At 43.5% G+C, this 19,999-nt stretch overlaps 2 protein-coding genes across 8 annotated transcripts; one reads left to right on the top strand and one right to left on the bottom strand.

The window, feature by feature from the left end:
- The first annotated feature begins 1,949 nt into the window (after positions 1-1,949).
- LOC143372692 (androgen-induced gene 1 protein) lies at positions 1,950-14,799 on the top strand. Of its 7 annotated transcripts, none has more exons than XM_076819177.1 (6): positions 1,950-2,186; positions 6,932-7,099; positions 11,947-12,084; positions 12,160-12,377; positions 12,461-12,612; positions 14,676-14,799. In XM_076819177.1, exons 2-6 carry the CDS (start codon positions 6,944-6,946, stop codon positions 14,723-14,725), a joined length of 714 nt encoding a protein of 237 aa, XP_076675292.1. In that variant the 5' UTR covers positions 1,950-2,186; positions 6,932-6,943; the 3' UTR covers positions 14,726-14,799. The 7 variants fall into 7 exon arrangements, with proteins under 7 accessions (XP_076675292.1, XP_076675296.1, XP_076675295.1 ...); XM_076819181.1 differs by lacking the exon at positions 14,676-14,799 and adding an exon at positions 13,364-13,716; XM_076819174.1 differs by lacking the exons at positions 1,950-2,186; positions 6,932-7,099 and adding exons at positions 9,214-9,369; positions 10,536-10,716.
- Positions 14,325-19,737, bottom strand: Smo (smoothened, frizzled class receptor). Its single transcript, XM_076819173.1, has 8 exons — positions 19,422-19,737; positions 18,918-19,229; positions 17,548-17,988; positions 17,310-17,482; positions 16,874-17,214; positions 16,473-16,674; positions 16,228-16,398; positions 14,325-16,142 (listed from the first exon to the last, which is right to left on the bottom strand). The coding sequence occupies exons 2-8, from the start codon at positions 19,227-19,229 to the stop codon at positions 14,852-14,854; spliced, it is 2,931 nt and encodes a 976-aa protein (XP_076675288.1). The 5' UTR covers positions 19,422-19,737; the 3' UTR covers positions 14,325-14,851.
- Positions 19,738-19,999: the final 262 nt, after the last annotated feature.

The raw sequence follows: 19,999 nt of genomic DNA, 5'->3' as shown, positions 1-19,999 counted from the left end.
TTACCATTTTAGTGTCACTCCCTGCAATTTTGAAAACTTCCATCTTTCGATTCGACTGAAATTCAGAAAATAGGTTTCTTTTACTCAAAAGTAATATTTGCGAGAAAGATTTTGGCGACTTGAAAAGTTAGACCTTAAATTTTACGAATAAGGTTTTACTACTGTAATGTCACTTTCTGCATCACCGACACAGCGTAGGATGAGATTATAGCATAGCGGGAATGCTGAACCAAAATCGTTCCAAGAGCTGTTTACATTACTAACACTTGAAATGTGACTACGTTACACCCAAGCTCTCCACGTTTTCTCTTTGCATTCAGCAAAAGATACAGAGGTAATTGTGCATAAAAGGATACACTTTATAGATTTTCTTTAATCACTTTACCTTGTTCCCCCCTCTTAACAATATTTCTGTTGACTTACACCGACACAACGCATTCCACTTTGCAACTTGTCCCGGGTATTAGTATTGGTTGGGGCTAGACCGGCGCGGGGGGCGCGCGCCCGCTCGCGGGCGCGTAAAGCATCGTGTCGAACCGATGTGTAAAAACGACCAGAGGTGATCGATTTTACCAATTATTACAAGATATAAAATGTGTATACACGGGGAACTAATAAAGAGAATGTACTATATATACTGTTGTAATTTTATTTTAGGCAGTGTCGGTAACGTTGGAAATGACACTGAAATGGTAAAACATTTTGATCTAAATTTTGGGTCTTAACTTTGGAGTCGCAAAAAATCCTTCTCGTAAACATCGTCTTTATGCAAAATAAAACTATCTTCAAAATTATAGCTAAATCGGGTTTGACCGGTTTTCGGAAGTTTCGCCCAAAATGAAGCTATCTTCAAAATTTCAGCCCAATCGGGTTTTGCTTTATATTTACCATCTGCGCTGCAGAAGGTAAGTATGATATGAGGGAGGGAGTTCCGCTGATTAATGAGAAGTGGCGGTACTAGGGAGATTAATAAATTTGAATATATATGTTTTTATGAATACAAAATCCTTATTTCTGTTGTATTACATTGTGTTACTGTTGGGTTTAAGTTAATTTTAAGTGGCTAGGTTAACAAGAGGTGACAGCTAGACCTCGCCTTTTGCACTCTACTTCTACTTTCACATATACTATACAATTCCTAACTCTACTATTTTCCTCTTTCTTGTTTTCTTATAATATGTATTTGTCTTTTCTTATTTTCATAATGCCTACTGGTGCAATACAGAATTATAATTATCGTGATTTTGCATCGTAGCAAACTCGGCGTCGACTGAGATCACTCAATAAGAGGATGCAAATACTTTTTCAATGCGACTCGCAAAATGTTTAAAATAAAAATTATTACGCGTCATCACCCGGACATACCTATCGCAGATCCGGGACGCACGGATACCCTTAAAGCATCAGCACTTCTTTCCAAAGCAATGAATCCCCATTTTTCATTATCGACGTAGATAGCTCGCCCAAGATTTTGCAAGAAAATAATGCAAGTAAATAATGCAAACCGGGGGAACCAGTTATCGTGTAAACAAAAAACATGATACGAGCAAGATCGCAGAAGCAATTATTACGTTTTCATTCTTTCGAGAAGCGTGTCTAGACACAACCAACACTACAGATACGATAGATAGTACTAATCACCGAAAAACCCTTCAATCTCACTACTCCAGTATTAATCAGATCCAGACGAATACAATCATCCTAAAACACACAAAGAACGACTCCCAAGATCAACCAATCCCGTTCAAGACCTGGAGTCGATCAATTGCGAGGTGTTCGAATCTAACGAACTTTCGAGAATTTTATCGAGCAATCGTCCTTTGGACGCAAGCTTGATCGAGCCAGACAAGCACGATCAAAGGCGTCTGAACAACGAGGGCCCCTACCGGAGAATTTCCACGAGCGTCGGCGAATCAGAGGACGGCCCTCGAGAGATTGGATAAAATCATCGTCGTCGTCGCTCACCGCGCGAGGAGGCGAGCGGTCGTGGGGAAGATCGGTTCTCAGTTCGCGACTGACTTTTCGTCGTTGTCGTTCTGCACCGTGGATCAACAAAACCTTGCCATCTGCCCCTGATCCAGTTATTGTGCTTTGCATCGCCGGCAGGTGCGCATCCCGCGAACGAACTCGCCCACAACGAAGCCTCCTCCTCGACTGAACATCGTCGGCACACAGGATCGTTCGAGGTAGGCTACCCAGTGGATTTCGCGAGGCTTCGATTACCAACTCAGCTGAAATTTTTCACACACGCGCGCAATAATGTAGGACGCGTTATTGGAATTCCGGGAAAATTCAGTTCAAGCATCCGCCGTTTGCGGAACCTCGATGTGTAGCCATACGTAAAAACGAAATCGTAACGGACCTGCAGTGGTCGACCGTACCTTGGAGTCGACTGATAATCAGTCTCCTTTCTTTAAACGTTTCTTCTACGGCACTGAAATTAATTCCACGCCGACGACGTAGAGTTTTGACTGTGGAGTCCGGCGAAGGTGACTTTGAACTCGATTTCTGTTGAGAGCTTCCGAACAGTGAGAGTTGATTTTGTAGCGAGGTAGGATAACGGTGCAGGACAATCTATAGGTAGGTACCACCACGCGTTTGAACGTGTAGATGTGACGGCCCAGCTGAACGAGGAAGTCGGGAGAAACTTCTGGAGATAAGAATTCGCAGAGATCGCGTGTGTACAAAGTTCGTGATAACTTTAAAGAGTAACAATGTCATCGATTTGATTCTAGGAGATTGTAAAGTAGATAATCGATACGCGACGATAGAAAAAATTGAAGGTCGACAGAAAGATTGTAAAGCAACGATTCGGGAGTGCTACGGAACGTTTAACTGAAACTTCGCAGTAAGTAGTGACACTAGGAGATGTCTAAAGGTGCGTTTCCACCAGCGTTCGCGAAGTGTTCACGAACAGTATGGGAATTGAATTTCCTATTCCCGAACTGTTCGGATTGAGGACGCACCTTTACACGAGCAACGGTTATAAAAAGTTTGCGAACAACTAGCGAGCATTGTTTGCGAACAGTGTTCGCTGGTGAGGACCCACCTTAACATAACGATCGAAACTAATTAATCTCAACGAGATCGCAGTACCAGGCTAACGTGTACGACATTTACAATTTCGCTAGCAGCATGAGTCTGCTCAGAGGAAATGCTGGCTTTAGCTTTGTTATTCAAACAGTCGCCCAATTACCAATTCGACTGTTGAACTTGGCCCGATTTCACGCCTTTTACGCGACGAGAACAATGCCTCTCGCTTCTGGAAACGACCCGGGGGAATCTCGCAGTTTTTTCCTCGCGCGCTCTTGACTTTGACCACTGGAAAACTGGACGGCTACTCGAACCAGTTCTTGTCGATGCACGTTCATGCACGTTCATGCACGCGTCCGTGCGAATATATAATCGTTGGCGCGTTCACCGTGCGAGCGAAAGGACACGCATCCGTTCGCGTTCCATGCACGCTGGTATAATTAGTCGCAATCATATCGATAATCGCCCATCAGTGGCGCCAATGTAACGTGCTGCTGCATGGACACTGGAGAAAATAGGCAGACAGAGTTTTCCACTCGCTGCAATCGTGCACAAGTCCCAAGGTCACTGAAAAATGAAACACACCTTTGCACGAGCACTTCGTGCTTTTTACCATCGGATCGTTCGCTTTTTTTTAAATTTGCATGCCTTAGCAGTTTATTTAGAGAGTGCCACGACGCGGATTCCCAGCACTGACATCGGTAACTGCCACGCTGCTGGAGCTGGAGTTTTATTTGTCTTCCCGGCAGCGTTTAAAAGGAATCGTTGCCGGGGCCTGTGTAAACGCAGTGCGGCAAAGAAACGGGTTTATTGTCTTCCGCGCGATCATAGTTGACCCGTTTCCACGAAATTGTAGTATCTAATCTACCATTACGAGACAACTTCCGTTCGACTGTTTTTCCAGAGTGCCTACATGTTCACTTAAGGGGGTATACCCGTTTGAACCCTCGGAAAATGTATACATTTTGTGGATTTTTTTACAAGTCAACGGTTTGATGCAGATTTCCCGTTTTTTAACTATGTTTACATAGTATTATGAACTACTTATAAAAAAAGTTTCAGTTAAAAAACTATTGTTTTTCGGAAGTTACGGATACATGTCCGAAAGTCTCTCGATTTTAGACGGCTAAACGGTGGCCCTAAAAACTCGCGCTACGTTCAACCAATTTACGTCAAATTTTGCATGCAGAATCATAATAAGATTCCGCATCGTCCAACGAAGGCTTTTTTTATTTCGATTCCCCGTTTATTATTTATAAAGGAAAAAGGTGGATTTTTCTCTTAGAAAAATTTAACTTTACCTTTGATCTCTCACCATTTCTTTATTTTTCAAAATTTTCAAAATCGCCTTCGTTGGACGATGTGGAATCTTATTATGATTCTGCATGCAAAATTTGAAGTAAATTGGTTGAACGTAGCGCGAGTTTTTAGGGCAACCGTTTAGCCGTCTAAAATCGAGAGACTTTCGGACATGTATCCGTAACTTCCGAAAAACAATAGTTTTTTAACTGAAACTTTTTTTATAAGTAGTTCATAATACTATGTAAACATAGTTAAAAAACGGGAAATCTGCATCAAACCGTTGACTTGTAAAAAAATCCACAAAATGTATACATTTTCCGAGGGTTCAAACGGGTATACCCCCTTAACGAGGGAAGAAGTGACTTTGAATAATAGGATCTTTGAACTTTAATTTGTGTATATAATTGTAAAGGTGCAAATCAACGATGAGAGACAAAGATCGTGTCTCACGTGAGACTTTAATCTCGCGAGACAATTATTTCGTCACTCTATTATTTTTAATTATTTTGTCTCAAGTTTTACGATATATTTTCAAAAATCTCATCTCTTGCAACTATTTCCATTTAGTTGTGGCTGAGATTTTAGTTTCATGGTAGAAAAGTCTCATGTAAAATCTGATCGTGGATTCGCACCTTAACCCTTTAGCGCCAAACGTATCATATATGATACATTCCGTTTTTTCTTTAGCGTTTTGCCGTTTGCATTCGCAATTCACTGTTTGCAACAGTTTAAGTAGTACACGTTTAGCATAGTTTTATTCGGTGAAGAAAGCTGGACCTACCTGAACCCTGTATTAATTGGTTGTATGCATTTTAACCACTGAAAATTAATAATAAAAAAAAATTGTTTAATAAAAATATATAAATTCAGGTCATGTTTAACGATAAAAAGATAACGGGATATTTTTCCTTCAACGGGATCTAGGTGCGGGCGCTAAAGGGTTAAGAGTATAATTTTTTTGTTATTGCGAGACATATCAGTTTTGAAGAGTCTAATATGGTTTGCGATGATTTTTATTCCCAAGTCGTTTGTGTTCACCTTGGTGACCTCGCACCTTGGCCACCTTGTTATTATCCTGGTTTCCAAACGTCAGATAAAACAATAATTGCCTCAATCATGGCACAGAGAATGAGGAAAATGTGCATTTACTAAGAGTATCATAGCGATACAAGTAACGCACTGGCGAGTCGAAGTAACTCGTTTGCATCAACGGTATTATTAACAGTTAAGTAGCGCCAATAACTACTGATTGCAGTCTGGCTGTTGATTCGAACAGTTACTTCTCGCGGGACCGTGTTCGATCGCCGTGAATAAAATTCGAGATGGTTGGATGAAAGTTTTGAAAGAAATTTCTCAGGGTCATTTTTTGGCTCGATAAAAATATTTTCGAGTCTGACGATGGCGTTTCAATATCACTAAATTCGATCGTGACGCCCAATGGAACGGTTGATTCAGTCAGCGGCACTGAACTGACACTCCTGTTCCAGAACGAAATGTCGTTGACGTTTACATTACGATTCATTCATTAAAATGCGTTTTTCATAATGGCTGCTCATTGCAATTCGAATGGTATCGAACGTCTGGACACAAAAGCTTGGCGCTTAATAATGGAAATATGTAAATCAGCTCTTTACGACATTGAATTATTACACTGTCGACAGTACATTGCTTTTGTGGCGAGGAAGAAAATGATGTTACTATTTTTCCTTCCTTTATGCTAATCCATTAGTTTCTAAATACATAATATGTGCAGATTGGAGATGCGCTGTTGTGGAACGTGCTGTACAATCGCAACTCTTTTTACATAATTAATCATTGGCATGACTTATGCAACGCTGAGAAACGTTAACCGTGTGTTATTGTGTCTGCACAGTTTAAAGCAGACGGGATACGATAAAAAATGGAAGCACATATCGACAGACTCGGGCGGTAATTATTCGATAAATGATTTCAAACGTAGGAGATAACACTAGACGTTGCCTCTTCGATGTATTCTGAAATAGTATTGTACCTTGAATCAGTCAAAACATTTCGTCGATAATTTAATCCACAGAATCTACTTATCAATTTACCGACAGCAGAGTTTTGATTGCGTTTATCGCTCGAGCGAAGTTCACGATATGTGCAACATTCATTAATAACATTGACGTTGCGCATAATCTTTTGTCGCTGTATCACACCTTTATCGTTATCTCAGCTGAATGAAAATAAATATATTATATTACTCGTTTCAATTCACCGAAAAGACCGTTATCCTACCACACCACACCGTTGTACAGCTTTAGCTGAGAATTTCTCCGGCTGCATGGCATATTTCGCTTAGAGGCACCTTGCGGATCGTGAAAACTGTCGTTTCTTTGCCTGTTAACGGGAACAATAATCGTAACATTGTACATAATCAATAACCCCAGGCGAAATAGTCGTATTATTGATTGTCGACTGTCAAATGGACCTAACCTAGAACGCTGCGATCGCCGAAAAACCGAGAAATCGTTAGAACATGGGGGGCTACCGAGGCAATCGCGGCAAGCTCAGCAAAAAACGATTATCTCGGAAGCAGGTGTACCTGTTTGACAAATTCTTTACTATTTTGCAGCGTTTCGGCAAAATGGCGTACACGCTCAATCAAATGTTCCATTCGGCGATGTTCCTGACGTTCGTGTTCACGATGTACAGAGGGTTCCTTCTCAAAATACCTATGGTAATCACCGAGTTCAAAAAGTTCGATCCGGGGCAGTTCAAGTACCTCACGATATGGAACGTGGTAAGTTTATGTCATACTTTTGCAACGTCCTTTTTATCGCGAATCCCCTTCGATGAATCGGATAGAATAGGGCGAGCACGTGAAATCTCACACGACCGTAGAAAACTCTTCAGATCCAATATACCGTATCTGTTAACCTATTACAATCGCTGACATTTGATGTCAGCTTCAGTGTATGTTTAACCATTGAATTATTTCAACACGAGTTCGATGATATACCGGGTCTTTACGTACTCTGTATTTCGAGATGTGAGATATTTAAGGTTACGTTAATATAGGGATCGTTCTGGAGGATTATTTAATGAAGATTGTTGTGTATAGCAAGGAAATGTTCCGTGTATAGCACAGAAACAAATATCAGTCATCGTGTCTCTGTTAGCCATGCCCCTGTATTTATGCATTTTGTCATACATGTCTGTCAAAACTGAGAGCTGTTTATACCGTGACATGAATCTTTCGTGAAAAGCTCGGGAGGTGAAAAGTTTATTGGACGATCGAATAGAATATAGTTTCTCGATTTCATTCAGTTAATTTTTGTTTACTGTTTGCATTATGTTAAATAGATTTCGCCTTTAACGACATGTGAAGTTTCACATTTTACAACTACTGCGAAACGTCCACAGATGGTGCCACTTTACGTTTGGCTCCAGTAGCTACACACAATCAAAGATCGTTGCATGCATCGGTCGGTCCTATATGAATATGACACGATCACTAACGTTCCTTATCTGAGGCACATTTCCTTGTTTGAATAACAGTCTTCTCTTACTACTCATTGTAGTGGAAATAATGCCATTTGAGTCAAAACAAAGCTACTATGTCCCTGCCCACCAATGGAAGCTGTGAATTTATGTAAATTAGTAGCTAGTTGAATAACTTCATTTAATGTCTCTTTTTATTCAGAGACAAGCTTCTCAGCCATTAACACATTTATACTCGAATTCAACCTATGCAAATCTACTTCCATCTAGAACTTTATGATAGCCACGATGTTGCAAAACGGCCATCATATTGAGTGAAAGTTATTTAACCCGTAACAGATCGATGCCACTACCAATATGTACTAAGCTTTTACGGTTAAACGATGCCAACGGACACTTATTCATCTTATTCGAACGAATGTCAAAACACTTCGTAATATTTTGTATAAAAACAGACATACAAGTACTCCTTCGTTCGAATAAAAAATGGCGCAGCGTTTGAATTGATAATTTCGTACGACAAGCCATTCATGGTGTAACAGTCGCGCGCAAGCGGGAAGCGGAGAGTCACGTAACACGTAACCCATTGCGGCAATCATTTCTCTGTAGTCATTCGGTTCGATCTCTGGTCTTCAGTCAGCCCAAACGACGGCGTGCTTCAGCCGAACGATCTCAGACTTTTAAACTTCAATTAGAAAGCGCACGTCGGGGCAGGTTTTTCTACGTCCGCGTCGCACGGGATGGCACAGACGTAACGCGTTACGACTTCTTCGCGACGCCGGGCTTCACAATCCGTATCCATCATTTCCATAACTCATCGCACCGAGACGGAACGGCTTGACGAGGCTCTAACCACCGAATATCAGGATTTCTTGTCATCGCGCGTTATACAGATATCCAGAATCAAGTCCTGAAAACAGTTTCCCGTTTCCTTAACCGTTTTATTAGTGCGCATCCTGTTGCGCGCAGAACGGGAGCATCAGCCGCATTTTTGTCTCTTCCTACCTCGTAGATAGCCTCCGCTTCCACACGCCCAGTTCTCTTTGTTTACCCAGCTCTATTTTCACGCCGCGGTCTCTGTTTATTTGCATTTTTCGAAGGCGTAAAACGATTTCGCCCGAGAAAAGTAGGGAACCGGAACTTGTGCATCTGTACCCGCTCGTCGGATATAAGCGGCTTCGATTGTGTGCAGCCGCTTCGTTCGCAGGGAACATAGTATAGCAGATAGCAACAGCCCATGTGCTTCGCTCACACTGTCACACCCGATTTTTTTTTCGCTGACTTCGTGTCTATATACAGTCTCCATCCTCCGCCCTCCACCCCGCGCCAGCCCATCCTCGTCCTGCACACTTGTGCTGATGCCGATCTCCGCTGGCGCTGTCCCGCTCGCTCTTGGAAGTAAGCCTCGCGCACATGGCGAACCCATTCCTCTCTTTCTCGTGGCGTATTTTCGCCTATCCGTCAGTAAGTCGCAGACCATCGTCGCGGTCGATAGTGTCGTCGCGGATCGTACGTACATGTGACCGAATAGGCCGGAGTGTTTTTCTAGGAAAAAAAATAGAGAAAGAGGTACACTTCGATTTGTGAACACGGGAGATTGGTCGCGGGCATCGAGGGGACCCGGTAGATAAAAAGAGCAAACGAGAAACGGTCTCATTGGCTGCGGATCAAAGTAGCTTGACCTGTCGACGCTGCGTTGACGTACGGTCGTACGAATGATACACTCTCTGTAAACGCGTTCTTCATCGGAATAATTGTAAATAAAACGGATCTCCCGTTTCCATGGGATTATATTTTAAACCAAATGGAAACATTCATTACATTGGAAAATTCGAAATATAAATAGAAGTCGCTAAGGGGACAAGTGCGAGTGGTTAACTGAGATTATGAACCGACTTATCAGTCGGCCAGTGTTAAGATTACGCGTTATCGCACGGAGTGCTTCGTAAATATACGGAAATTGCAAGAAATTGTTTTTGTTTGGTTAGATACGGTATTTAAATATTAGTCTACGTCTCAGATAATATTGCAATGTTTTGCATAGCCATTTGAATTCGCTCGAGATTGAAAAGAATCGTGGATAAGTCAAATGTTAAGAGGGCGAACTGTAAATTCATTGACAAGGAAGTCTAACGCATCAGTCCGATTCGTACACGACGAATGGTACGAAAATTTCACGATTATGGAAAGTTTCTCGTGCAGCCGGAAGATATGTCGCGTGCATAATTCAGCGCGATATTGCCCAGTCTCGTAACACAACTTCGTTACGTGTAATTTACGTAATTCGAGAGTGAACTTTCTTACGTAATTTGTAAACGTAAAGTCTGCGTTTTTTTACCACGACACAATTTTGGTTTACACATAAAATGGGCAGGTAGGGAAGAACGTTGACGTTCGCAGAAATAAGTATTCAATTGCCAGTTAACATGATTTACCCGCGAAGCGTCTCAGAATAACTAATCTCAGCTGTCACCATGGAAACGGGAAATCCGAAAATGCGAATTTGAACCGCTTTCCACTGTTCCGCGGGTCGGAACAGTAAACCGGTCTGGGCTTACTGTCTTTACTTTTCTTTTATTTTCTTTATCGATCACCCTGAACGATGACCCCCAGGAAGAAGCGAGACGCGCTAAAGAAGAAAGCGCGTCGCGAAGATGCTTCTCCTCGCTTCGTGCCGCGCCGGCACGATCGCCGTGGAGTAATCGCTGTGATGGGAACTCGTTGAATAATTTCAGGATACGGTGAAACACCTGTGAGATGCGGGACAGCCTACTGATCGGTTTCCACGTGATCAGTTGCGTGCAGTTCGCTTTCTCGGTGTACTATGATTACACGTACGTCATCGTGCCCCCCACTCTCTCCAGAATGCACAACTCCTACGGCGGGAAATTCAAGTTTCTCACTTTCTGGGACGCGGTTAGTATTCGGTGGCACGGCCTCGGGTATCTTTTCTCGCACAGCGCGACCGGATCGTCGATCCAATTTCATCTTGCGCAACTCGTCGCTTGGCTTTTAAGCGAATTTCATAGTTAAATCACCCGTTGTACGCCACTTGTCACATTGACAGTCAATAATTTATCGAAACGGGAACGTCCACCCCTCGGCAACAATTTCTTTCGTTAACGGGCATGCACCGTGCTCTTTTCAAGCTATTCCTTTTGCACTTGCGATCGTACGATAGTTCCAACGAGCAATTGCACCACGCGTGCTATTACAGCGTTATGCAACTAGTGAAAACCGTAGTTAGAACACGCCGAGGGCTCTTGTACGCGTGATCGGGGAAATGGGGACAATTGTAATTGCTGTAAAACGTAATCGCGTCTCGTAGGAGGCTTTTGTATAATTAGCGGAACACGTGGTTAAAAGTGTGACGAAGCACGGTATATATTTCCACGGCCATTTACCGGTGAAGAACAATTTCACGCCTATGGCCATTTTATGTCGATATTGCGAACGAAGTAGCTCGCAGGAGAGCACGATTCAATTACTCGAGGGCCACTCCATGCCACCTACAAGCTACGAGCGCGCGTCATGTCAAATTACCTAGGCACGGCCAAGTGACTGTCGTACGGACCGACATGCTTTCGTACGAGCGTGATCGCATTTCTCCACTTATTGTCAATGGGAATCTGCGATCCTCGATGCGAGCATTCGCTAGGAACTTAATAAATACGTAACGCTGCGTGCAAAGTATCAATTAGTTAGAAATGTCTCGTTTGAAATTTCGTTTTGCGAATTAAAATTCGCCGCGATCGATCCGTTCGATGGATCGTCACGTGACACGCGCACGTGAGCGAATCGACTGCTGTCGCGTGAGCCGCGAAACATAAATAGGGCGCGAGTGTGTAACGCATACAGAGGGAAAGCGTATCCTTTCAGTTTTGCAATGCTAACAGTCTCCGTTCGCGTGAATTAATTGAAAGGTAAGGTAAGATCTGAATGAAGCGGACTACAAGAGAAAATCGGATACCTAGGTAAAGAACGCGCTAATAAAGTAGCAGCCGTTTCCTCTCTAAGAATGAAACGTGCGATCACTGCAGAGGCGCCGGAAATTATATCGCCCCCCTGAATTAACGTACGCTTCGCAAAGCTGCCCCTCAAATTCCACCAATGAACTAGACTGACAATCTTAATTGCTCGTTTCAGATCATCCAGGCGGTATACTTCTTCATATGCCTGTTGAACGACCTGTTCGGCACAAACGCCGCTAACGTTAAGAAGCCACCTTTCATACGTAAATTAAAGGACTACATACACGCTGTACTGAGTTTCCCGCTGTCCATGGTAAGTGTAAATCAAGCGCAACGGAATTGCACAAATCCAGCTATGCTCTACCCTTCTCTCTCTTCACGCTTGCAGTTCGTCGGAATCACATTTTGGTCCCTGATGCTCATTGACCGCGAGCTGGTGTTTCCAAAATTCCTGGACGCCTACTTCCCGTGGTGGTTGAATCACCTGATGCACACGATGATCATGGTCTCGACGATCACGGAGACGTTGATTGCACCAAGGACGTACCCGAAACGGTCGAAGGGCCTCCTCGGCCTCGTCATGTTCTTGCTCATTTATTTAGTCTGGTACGCTGAAAAGATAACTTCGATTATATTCCCTGAATATAGCCCGACAGTGTCGTTAATTAATGTTTCAATGGACTTTCCAGGGTGCACATAATCTACATCAAAAGTGGCGTATGGGTGTATCCAGTGATGGAGGTGCTGACGTTGCCTCTGCGAATACTGTTCTTCGCGACACTGTTAGCATTCAGCACGACCCTGTACATTATCGGAGAGTCGATGGACAACTTGGTCTGGGGTAACGAATACACTAAACACCAAAAGTCTCATGTCAAGAGCAAGTAGCCTCGCCCTGTGACTAGCCGCTGACTTCGATATCGTACTTCTGCTCCCCCTCCATCCTCCCAAGGTGGCGGTGAACGAAATCAGAAACAAACATGGCATAACGTTTTCTACCCCCTGTTGTTCCCCATCTGCCCCTGCCCCTAGGGTGTTACAGCATGCACGCGTCACCCGTACCGTAAACCGTTCTGGGATCCAGAGCCTAACGTGCATGCAAAAGGAGCGCGTGTCTTTCTAAAAGCAGATTCCGCTCGAGGAGCACGCGGCCACCGCAATAACTCGCTCGAAGAAGGTGTGTGCGTAGCCTGAAGCATGTGAACGATACGTATTGCGCTTGCGAGGGGAGACTAATTGTAACGATTCTACTATTACACTATAGTGCCTGATTATTCATGCTGATGTAAATAAAAACACTGACAACACGCAGACACAACCACACGTACACGCCATGCGAACGGCTACTGTCTTTCTTTCTCTACGCCCGACGATCCTCGATCGTGCGATGTCAATGAAACGAAACGACAAGGGATGAACAAAACGAACGGCAGTGGTGCACGGTATCGTGATACAGCGAGCTCTGGTTACGTGTGTGGGATTACATGTATGTTCCGTGTTTGGAGAGCGTTATCATCAGACTCATTCGCTACATATGCATTGCTTTACCCCGTAGACACTAAAGTAGGGATGTGTATTTGTACCGAGTATAGGGGAAAAATGCGTAGCCGAGAGTATCGGGCCAGATTTGAAAGCGTGAGGGGATCGAGCAAGAGGACCGTACGGGTGTGTCGCAGACCAGTCGTGAGATCGTTAACGTTGCCTGTTCACCGAAGGCGATAACGACGAGGGCGGAGAAGACGAGCTCTCTTTTTTTTTCTTTTGCGCGCTACGGCCCGCGTTGAAGCGCGCGGGACGAACGTCTCGTGGAATCACGTAGCGGCTATCCTTCTGTGTTTTGTACGGAGTACAAGATCGAGGTGCCTAGCTGACGAATGGCGCAGACTTTGTTAATACACTTTGTTACCTCTGGGCAGAGCTGAATAAAACATTGTGTTACTACCTACGGACGACTGTGAATCTGGAGGAAATGCGGTGGCTGATATCCATGTAATAATTGCTAATGGGTTCGAGGTCAATTAAGACGCTTTCTGTGCGCTGGCACGGTTCGAGCTTTCTGTGGATAATTTGGGACCGAGAAAGTTCGCTTTAAACCGTACGCGGTTAATATCAATTATCGATAACGGGTAGACCTTTTCTATAATTATATGTACGCCGGCGAGTCTCGAAATAAATTAGCACGGATATAGGTACCGACGTAACACGCGATAGTGAAGCACATACTTTTTTCGGGCAATTCTTATGCGACAATAATTTCTAGATTCTGTTTGTACGCAACGAGCTTCTCTAGATTGTATAACGTAGAGTTTCGACAGATCGATCAATTCTGAAACAGCGGGAGGCAAACGGAGTTAGGTAAGCTGGTGCCGAACGAATTGTTTGTTTCGCACAGTTCACGCGATATCTATAAACTATAGAAATACTTGTACACGCATGCTGCATTTCACAATCACTTAGTGGTTTAACAATCGAATTTTCGCGGAGTTTGTCAGTAATGTAATAGGCACATTAGTATTGTAAATTCGGAGTCGTAGGGTGAATTGTAGTCACGCGTATGTGAAAAAGAATCATTTGTATATAATCTAAGTACTGTAGGGTATACATACACAGTAGTGTTAAAAGTAGATTCAGATTGTACTGTATAAAAAGAATTATAATACGTTTATACTGCGAATATCGTAAATTCTAAAATTACCTTACTGCTACGTTCGAGATTCCATCACTATTTTATCCATAATAAAACGTATAAAAGTAACAATATTCATCGTTGTGGTCGAGAGTTACTCTAAAATATTATTTACAATCAAAGCCATATGCTATTGCACCTCTGAATGTGCAATGAAGAATTACATCCGACTTTGGCACTGTTAAATTGTCATGTAATCTCATTGCTTTCTTTTTCAGGAACCACTGTAACCGCAGGTAAGAGTGCCAAGAAGAAGAAGTTACAGTGAAGGCAAAGAAAGGAAAGACACGGTACGGCAGCGCAACTGATTACTACCCAAATAAAGTAATAGAATTGCTCACAGAGTTCGCCTCGTTACAGTCACTACCTACTACTTCCAAGAATCTAGTCAGCGTTACGTAGCAATGTTCTTGCCCTTGCTCAACTGCGGCGAGATCTGCGTCCCCTTCGAGCTGCAGTGTCGACTGTTGATGATCTCGTCTATGCTCTGCTTTAACTCTTCCATCTCTAAAATGTCCAACGGGAGCGACGTTTGCGTTGCCATTTCCCGTGCATTGCCTGTCGGCGTGTCGGACGACTGCATGAGTCGCGCTAACTCGGGGCAACACGGGCTATGACTAGACCCCAACGATTCCATCCCAGCCTTCCTGTACGCCTCCTTCATCTCCGCGTCGTTTTTCAGTTTATCGCTGGACTCCTGTAGCAGGTGCTTCAATATGTTCTCATCCTGCAGCAAGTATTTGCTCCTGCGCCCCTCCCTGCTCCTTCTCACGCTTTCGTGGCTATGGCTCTTGCAGCTCTTGTTGCTGGTCTTGCTCTTGCTACGCTCAGGCGGCTCCTCGGGCTCCAGCATCTTCGTTTCCTCCTCCGCTAGACTATCGTCGCTCTCGCTGTGCTGATCGTCCTTCTCGACGTTGCCGCACTCGATGTCGGCGTCCTTTCCCGTCAGCTCCTGGTGCTGCTTCTCGTCGCTACTCGAATCGTCGTTACTGCTACTCTGTCTCGGAAACAGGAATGGTAGAAGCATCCCTGTGCTCTTTCCGTCGAATAGCTTGGAATTCAAGGTCCGCTCGTCCAGGCCAGCGTTAGCAGGTCTCCTTTTCATGTTAGGCATTTGAATCGGCGCTGGCTCCTTCGAATTACCGCCAATGGTCAACGCTGATAATATTTGTGCACCCAGTTGACTCTCCTGCGACTCCGCGTTCCCTTTCCTGAACAAAGGACCCACTTTGCCCGACCTCGATTTCTCGAAGTCCCGTCGGCGTTTTCCGCGCCTGCTGCGCGAGCTGCTCGCCACTTTGCGCGTGGTCTTCAATTCTGCTATTTGAACGGATATCTGAGAGTCGAGGGAGTTCCTTCTGGACTCCACGGATACTCGTCGCACGCTGAAGCTGATCTCAGAGTCCACGGAGTTTCTTCTGTTGCTGGACACGGAGCCCGTTGCACCGACAAGCGCGCCCCTGCGCGTCACTAACTTCGGCAACGCGGCGGCCCACGTTGAACTGAAGTCTTGCGACGCTACAGAGTTCAAGTCGAAGTTTAAACCGACTGGATCTTCGTGAGTGTTGTGGAAACTGATGGACAATCGACCGGCGTTGTTGAAAGTCTTCCGTTTCGCGAACGCTTGGGCGATGACTTTGTGCTTCTTTAATCTTATTGGCTCCTCCGTGTCGCAGTTGAATGTTCTAAAATAAGAGAAAAGGGGATGTATCCGACACTTGTGATACATCGAATTTAATAGGACGCCAAGGATAGAACGACGAGTCTTACCGTTTAAGAAACCTGGCCCAGGTGTCTACGGTTGAACCTGTCCAAACCCACGAGGACATGAGAATGCCAGCGAAGAATGGCGAAAGTAAATGCAACTGCATCTTAGCAGCACTCGGTCGAAATTCCATTTTGCATTCGGAAATATCTAAGTATTTCGTCGTTATCGCACATCTGTGGATCAGAAAGATGTTATAAGTATGCTACATGTATATGGTTTGATTCTCTGATGCGAGTGTCGTTCTTACATCATGTAATTCCTAAAACTCTGATGCCATTCCCAGGAATGTTGGAACTCATAAATATGGCAGTAAAATGTTACCCCAACTGCGGCGAAAGTGAAAATTGAGAATAGGGCCATGCGCACGATCGTCTCTCGTATTTTCGAGCTTGCCCTTTCGGATATAATTTCCTGGCTAGTTATTTTCAATCGAATTAGCGTGATCAGTCCTAAAAACGATAATCGGAGGCATTAGTTAGGTTGAAGTTAAGTTAATGGTATTTTAACCTCTTGCAGTGACTACTGTCCGCAGAAGGAAATACTCACAGACTGTATTCTTTAGGAAAGCGTAAACGAGAAATGTATTTTATTACTTTCGTTACGTGTGATAAAAAATTTAAATAAACGAACACAGATTTGACGACGTACCTCGGGACAAGAAGTACCCTCCGACCAGTACAACGATCAGTATAGGACAGAGCAGAAACAGAGCTCTCACTAGGTGATTAGTGTAACCCACGAAACATATACCAGTCATGCTATTTCCATCTATTTCTCCTAATGCCATGATGGTGACTGTGAGGACAAGGGGTAAACACCAAGCGATCAAATGAAAATAAGCACCCTTCTTGTCGATTCTGTCTTGGATTTTGCCCAATGCTTGGAAACTCATGTGCCAAGCGTACGTGAGTATCACGAACCACACCATAGCTGCCATAAGCGAATAATACACAAGGACAAACACAACGACGCACGACAGGTTGTCCCCACTGAAAACATTAGTAGGAGTATTGTTTACACGAGGCCCAATAACTTCAAACAAATACAGAAAACTTGTCACGTGTATTAAAGAACTGCGGATTACCTTGGCTCGCTCATTCTTAATGTTCCGTCTTTGCGACATACGATCACTTCTCTGCTTCCTGTCGAGAACTGAGCAAGCCATCCAATGCAGGATACCATGAAACAGCAATTTATGTAGAATATAACTAAAGCTGGATATTTATTCGCACTTCTCCAATCGATCAAAAATGTTACCTGAAACGTGAACAACGTATGGGTATAATTATGAAAACTGTGTGTTTTATTCAAGTGATACTTACGACTGTAAACAGATTGAATGAACCACAGATTCCAGCAGCCCAAGCTATAAAAGAATGAATTTGCTTGTGCTCGTCGTGCGTGAACAGCGGATCGTTGCACTGCATCCCACAACTTTCGACTCCCTCAAAAATAGCGAGCGCGTTATCGGTCGGGACCAAAGGTTTCAGACACTTGCCCGAGATATTATACTTTAATTCCCTAATATCATTTTTGCACAGTCTCGGAAACAACTTTGTATTTTCGCATTTAACAAAACTCGGCCATATAGTGTGATTAAAGGCAATTCTGCAAGGCCCCGAAACCATCTTGCACATTTCCTGGGAGGGCAAGTCCACTGTATCAGTGATACATTTTGGCATAAATATTGAGCACAGTAGAGGCTGAACGACTGCCCAACACTTTGGTATATGTCTTAGCGCTTGTAATATGTGCAGTCTTTCCTGTAAAATAATATAAAATCATACAGATGTTTCCCAGAATATATTTTAAATGGGCATAGTTTGTTGGAAATGATAATATGGAAACACATTAGCAGTAATACAGTTAGGCCAGGAAGTACCTGAAGTGATTTTCAATGGGGCCTTCTTATACCTGAGCCAGGTATACAGGCACAAAAGGGAGAAGTAACTTTTCACTTTTATAACTGTACCTCTTGGATACACTTCCCCAGAAAATGAGGAGCTGTTCTGATATGGACTCAGAAAATTATAAGAAGATGCGAACTTACTACAGCACAACTTAAGGGATCTTATACGTTTCTCGGCGCTAAAACGTGGTCAATGTTTGCGAGTGATTCAGGGATAAACTATTAATCCGATTGGTTTAATTCTTTTTGTGTTTTACAGGTATATGTTTATATACCTATGGTTATATACCTCAGGTAAGATTAAGATTAAGATTAAGATTAAGATTAAGATTCGTTATCTGGTGACGTTGAGCTTTTTCAATTAAATTGAACCATTTTTTAATAACAGGCAAAAACGTACAACTTTTATAGCGAAAATCACGACCCTTTTCTTCAAAGTGTTACCATTGCCGCAATTTTTTTTGGAAAAAATGGCACCGTCACCAGATAATTACGATCCCAAAGATTATTAAAAAATCTGAGATTTTTTATTCAGACCACTCGTACGGGCTGAACCATGCCCACCATTTAGGGTGGCGCCAGAAAACATGTTCTGCGCCACTGAACGTGGCCACCACATTTTTGAAAATTTTCCAATTCTCATACCTGTTTTATAATCTATAAACATGTACCTATAAAACACAAAAAGAATTAAACCAATCGGATTAATAGTTTATCCCTGAATCACTCGCAAACATTAACCACGTTTTAGCACCCAGAAACGTAAATAACCCCTTAACATACCTCTATATCGTCCTGGCTCATATGTTTAGGTATAAGGTCCAAAGTAGTAGTAGTATAGGGCAATCTTGTACCCATGCACGTGCTCTTCTGCATCTCCACGCACGTTGCTCGTCTACGACAATTCAAGGAATCAGATGGTATATCTCTTATAGGGTACCTGTCCACCAAGTAATTGGAATCCTTGATCATGTGTCTGGAATCCAGATTATTCCATGACTCGTTGTTGCCGTTGGAGTTACCGACGATACCGTGGGTCAGTTCCGACGACGTGCGGTGAAAGATTAGAAAATAACAGACCAACGGGAGCATCATCTGTAGGGAAAGGAAAAGGATTAGTAGTCGTTTAATATTTTGATCGAGGGGGAGAGAAAGTCGAGACGCTTCGTGGAAATTCGTTGCATGGTACGCGGCTTTGTGGCGTGTTATCCGTTCGATTAAAAACAAAACGTCACGTGTACGGCGCGGAGATAAACAATGAACCCGCTCGGTGAATAAAAATAGTACCTTAGTGGGGTTCGCTCACGACCAGACGCCAATTATGTTTTGCCAAGGAGAGAGCCCTCCGGTTCGTCCGAACAAAGCGTCTTGCATCTTCTGCGCTCGCGACAGCCGCATCCAGCATACGAACCGCCAGACCACACACAGGTTGCGTTCCCTCGCGGGCCACCCACGACGAAACCGCTCATACCTCTTTTCCGGCGCGTTTGAATGGGCGGGCAGTAAACGGCTTCATAAATAGCTCACTGGAGGCGGGACGATCGACGCTGCGCACGTGTTCTGCGCATCAGTGCGGCATATTTGAATATGTATCAGGGGAAACTCGTTCTCTTTACTTATTGTTAGTTTTTTCTCTCACGTTATCCATCTATAAAAGAAAATTAGTGAATAAAAGCAATATAAATATTCTGCAGAAGTATCTACAGAAGTATTGCTTTATATCGGTACTCTTATGTCGAAATTTGATGCATTATAAACAAGACACCAACAATGAACAAATAGATGCAATTTTCTTTATCCAGATAATCCTTAATTCTGTTAGAATATATACATTAGGGTGGCTCTTATTTTCGACTTTTGAATTT

The sequence above is a fragment of the Andrena cerasifolii genome, chromosome 8 (genome assembly GCF_050908995.1).
Source record: "Andrena cerasifolii isolate SP2316 chromosome 8, iyAndCera1_principal, whole genome shotgun sequence".
Lineage (NCBI taxonomy): Eukaryota > Metazoa > Arthropoda > Insecta > Hymenoptera > Andrenidae > Andrena > Andrena cerasifolii.
This window is presented reverse-complemented; position numbering and strand designations above follow the sequence as displayed.

What these genes read in the sequence shown, in the direction of transcription:
- LOC143372692 (XM_076819174.1), top strand. Translation starts at nt 10,558, where the DNA reads ATGCGGGACAGCCTACTGATCGGTTTCCACGTGATCAGTTGCGTGCAG. An exon ending in TTCTCACTTTCTGGGACGCG is followed by an intron (nt 10,717 to 11,946) that starts GTTAGTATTCGG and finishes TGCTCGTTTCAG; the next exon opens with ATCATCCAGGCGGTATACTT. An exon ending in TTGCTCATTTATTTAGTCTG is followed by an intron (nt 12,378 to 12,460) that starts GTACGCTGAAAA and finishes TGGACTTTCCAG; the next exon opens with GGTGCACATAATCTACATCA.
- Smo (XM_076819173.1), bottom strand. Translation starts at nt 19,229, where the DNA reads ATGATGCTCCCGTTGGTCTGTTATTTTCTAATCTTTCACCGCACGTCG. An exon ending in CATTCAATCTGTTTACAGTC is followed by an intron (nt 17,483 to 17,547) that starts GTAAGTATCACT and finishes TTCACGTTTCAG; the next exon opens with GTAACATTTTTGATCGATTG. An exon ending in TGGGCCAGGTTTCTTAAACG is followed by an intron (nt 16,143 to 16,227) that starts GTAAGACTCGTC and finishes CTCTTATTTTAG; the next exon opens with AACATTCAACTGCGACACGG.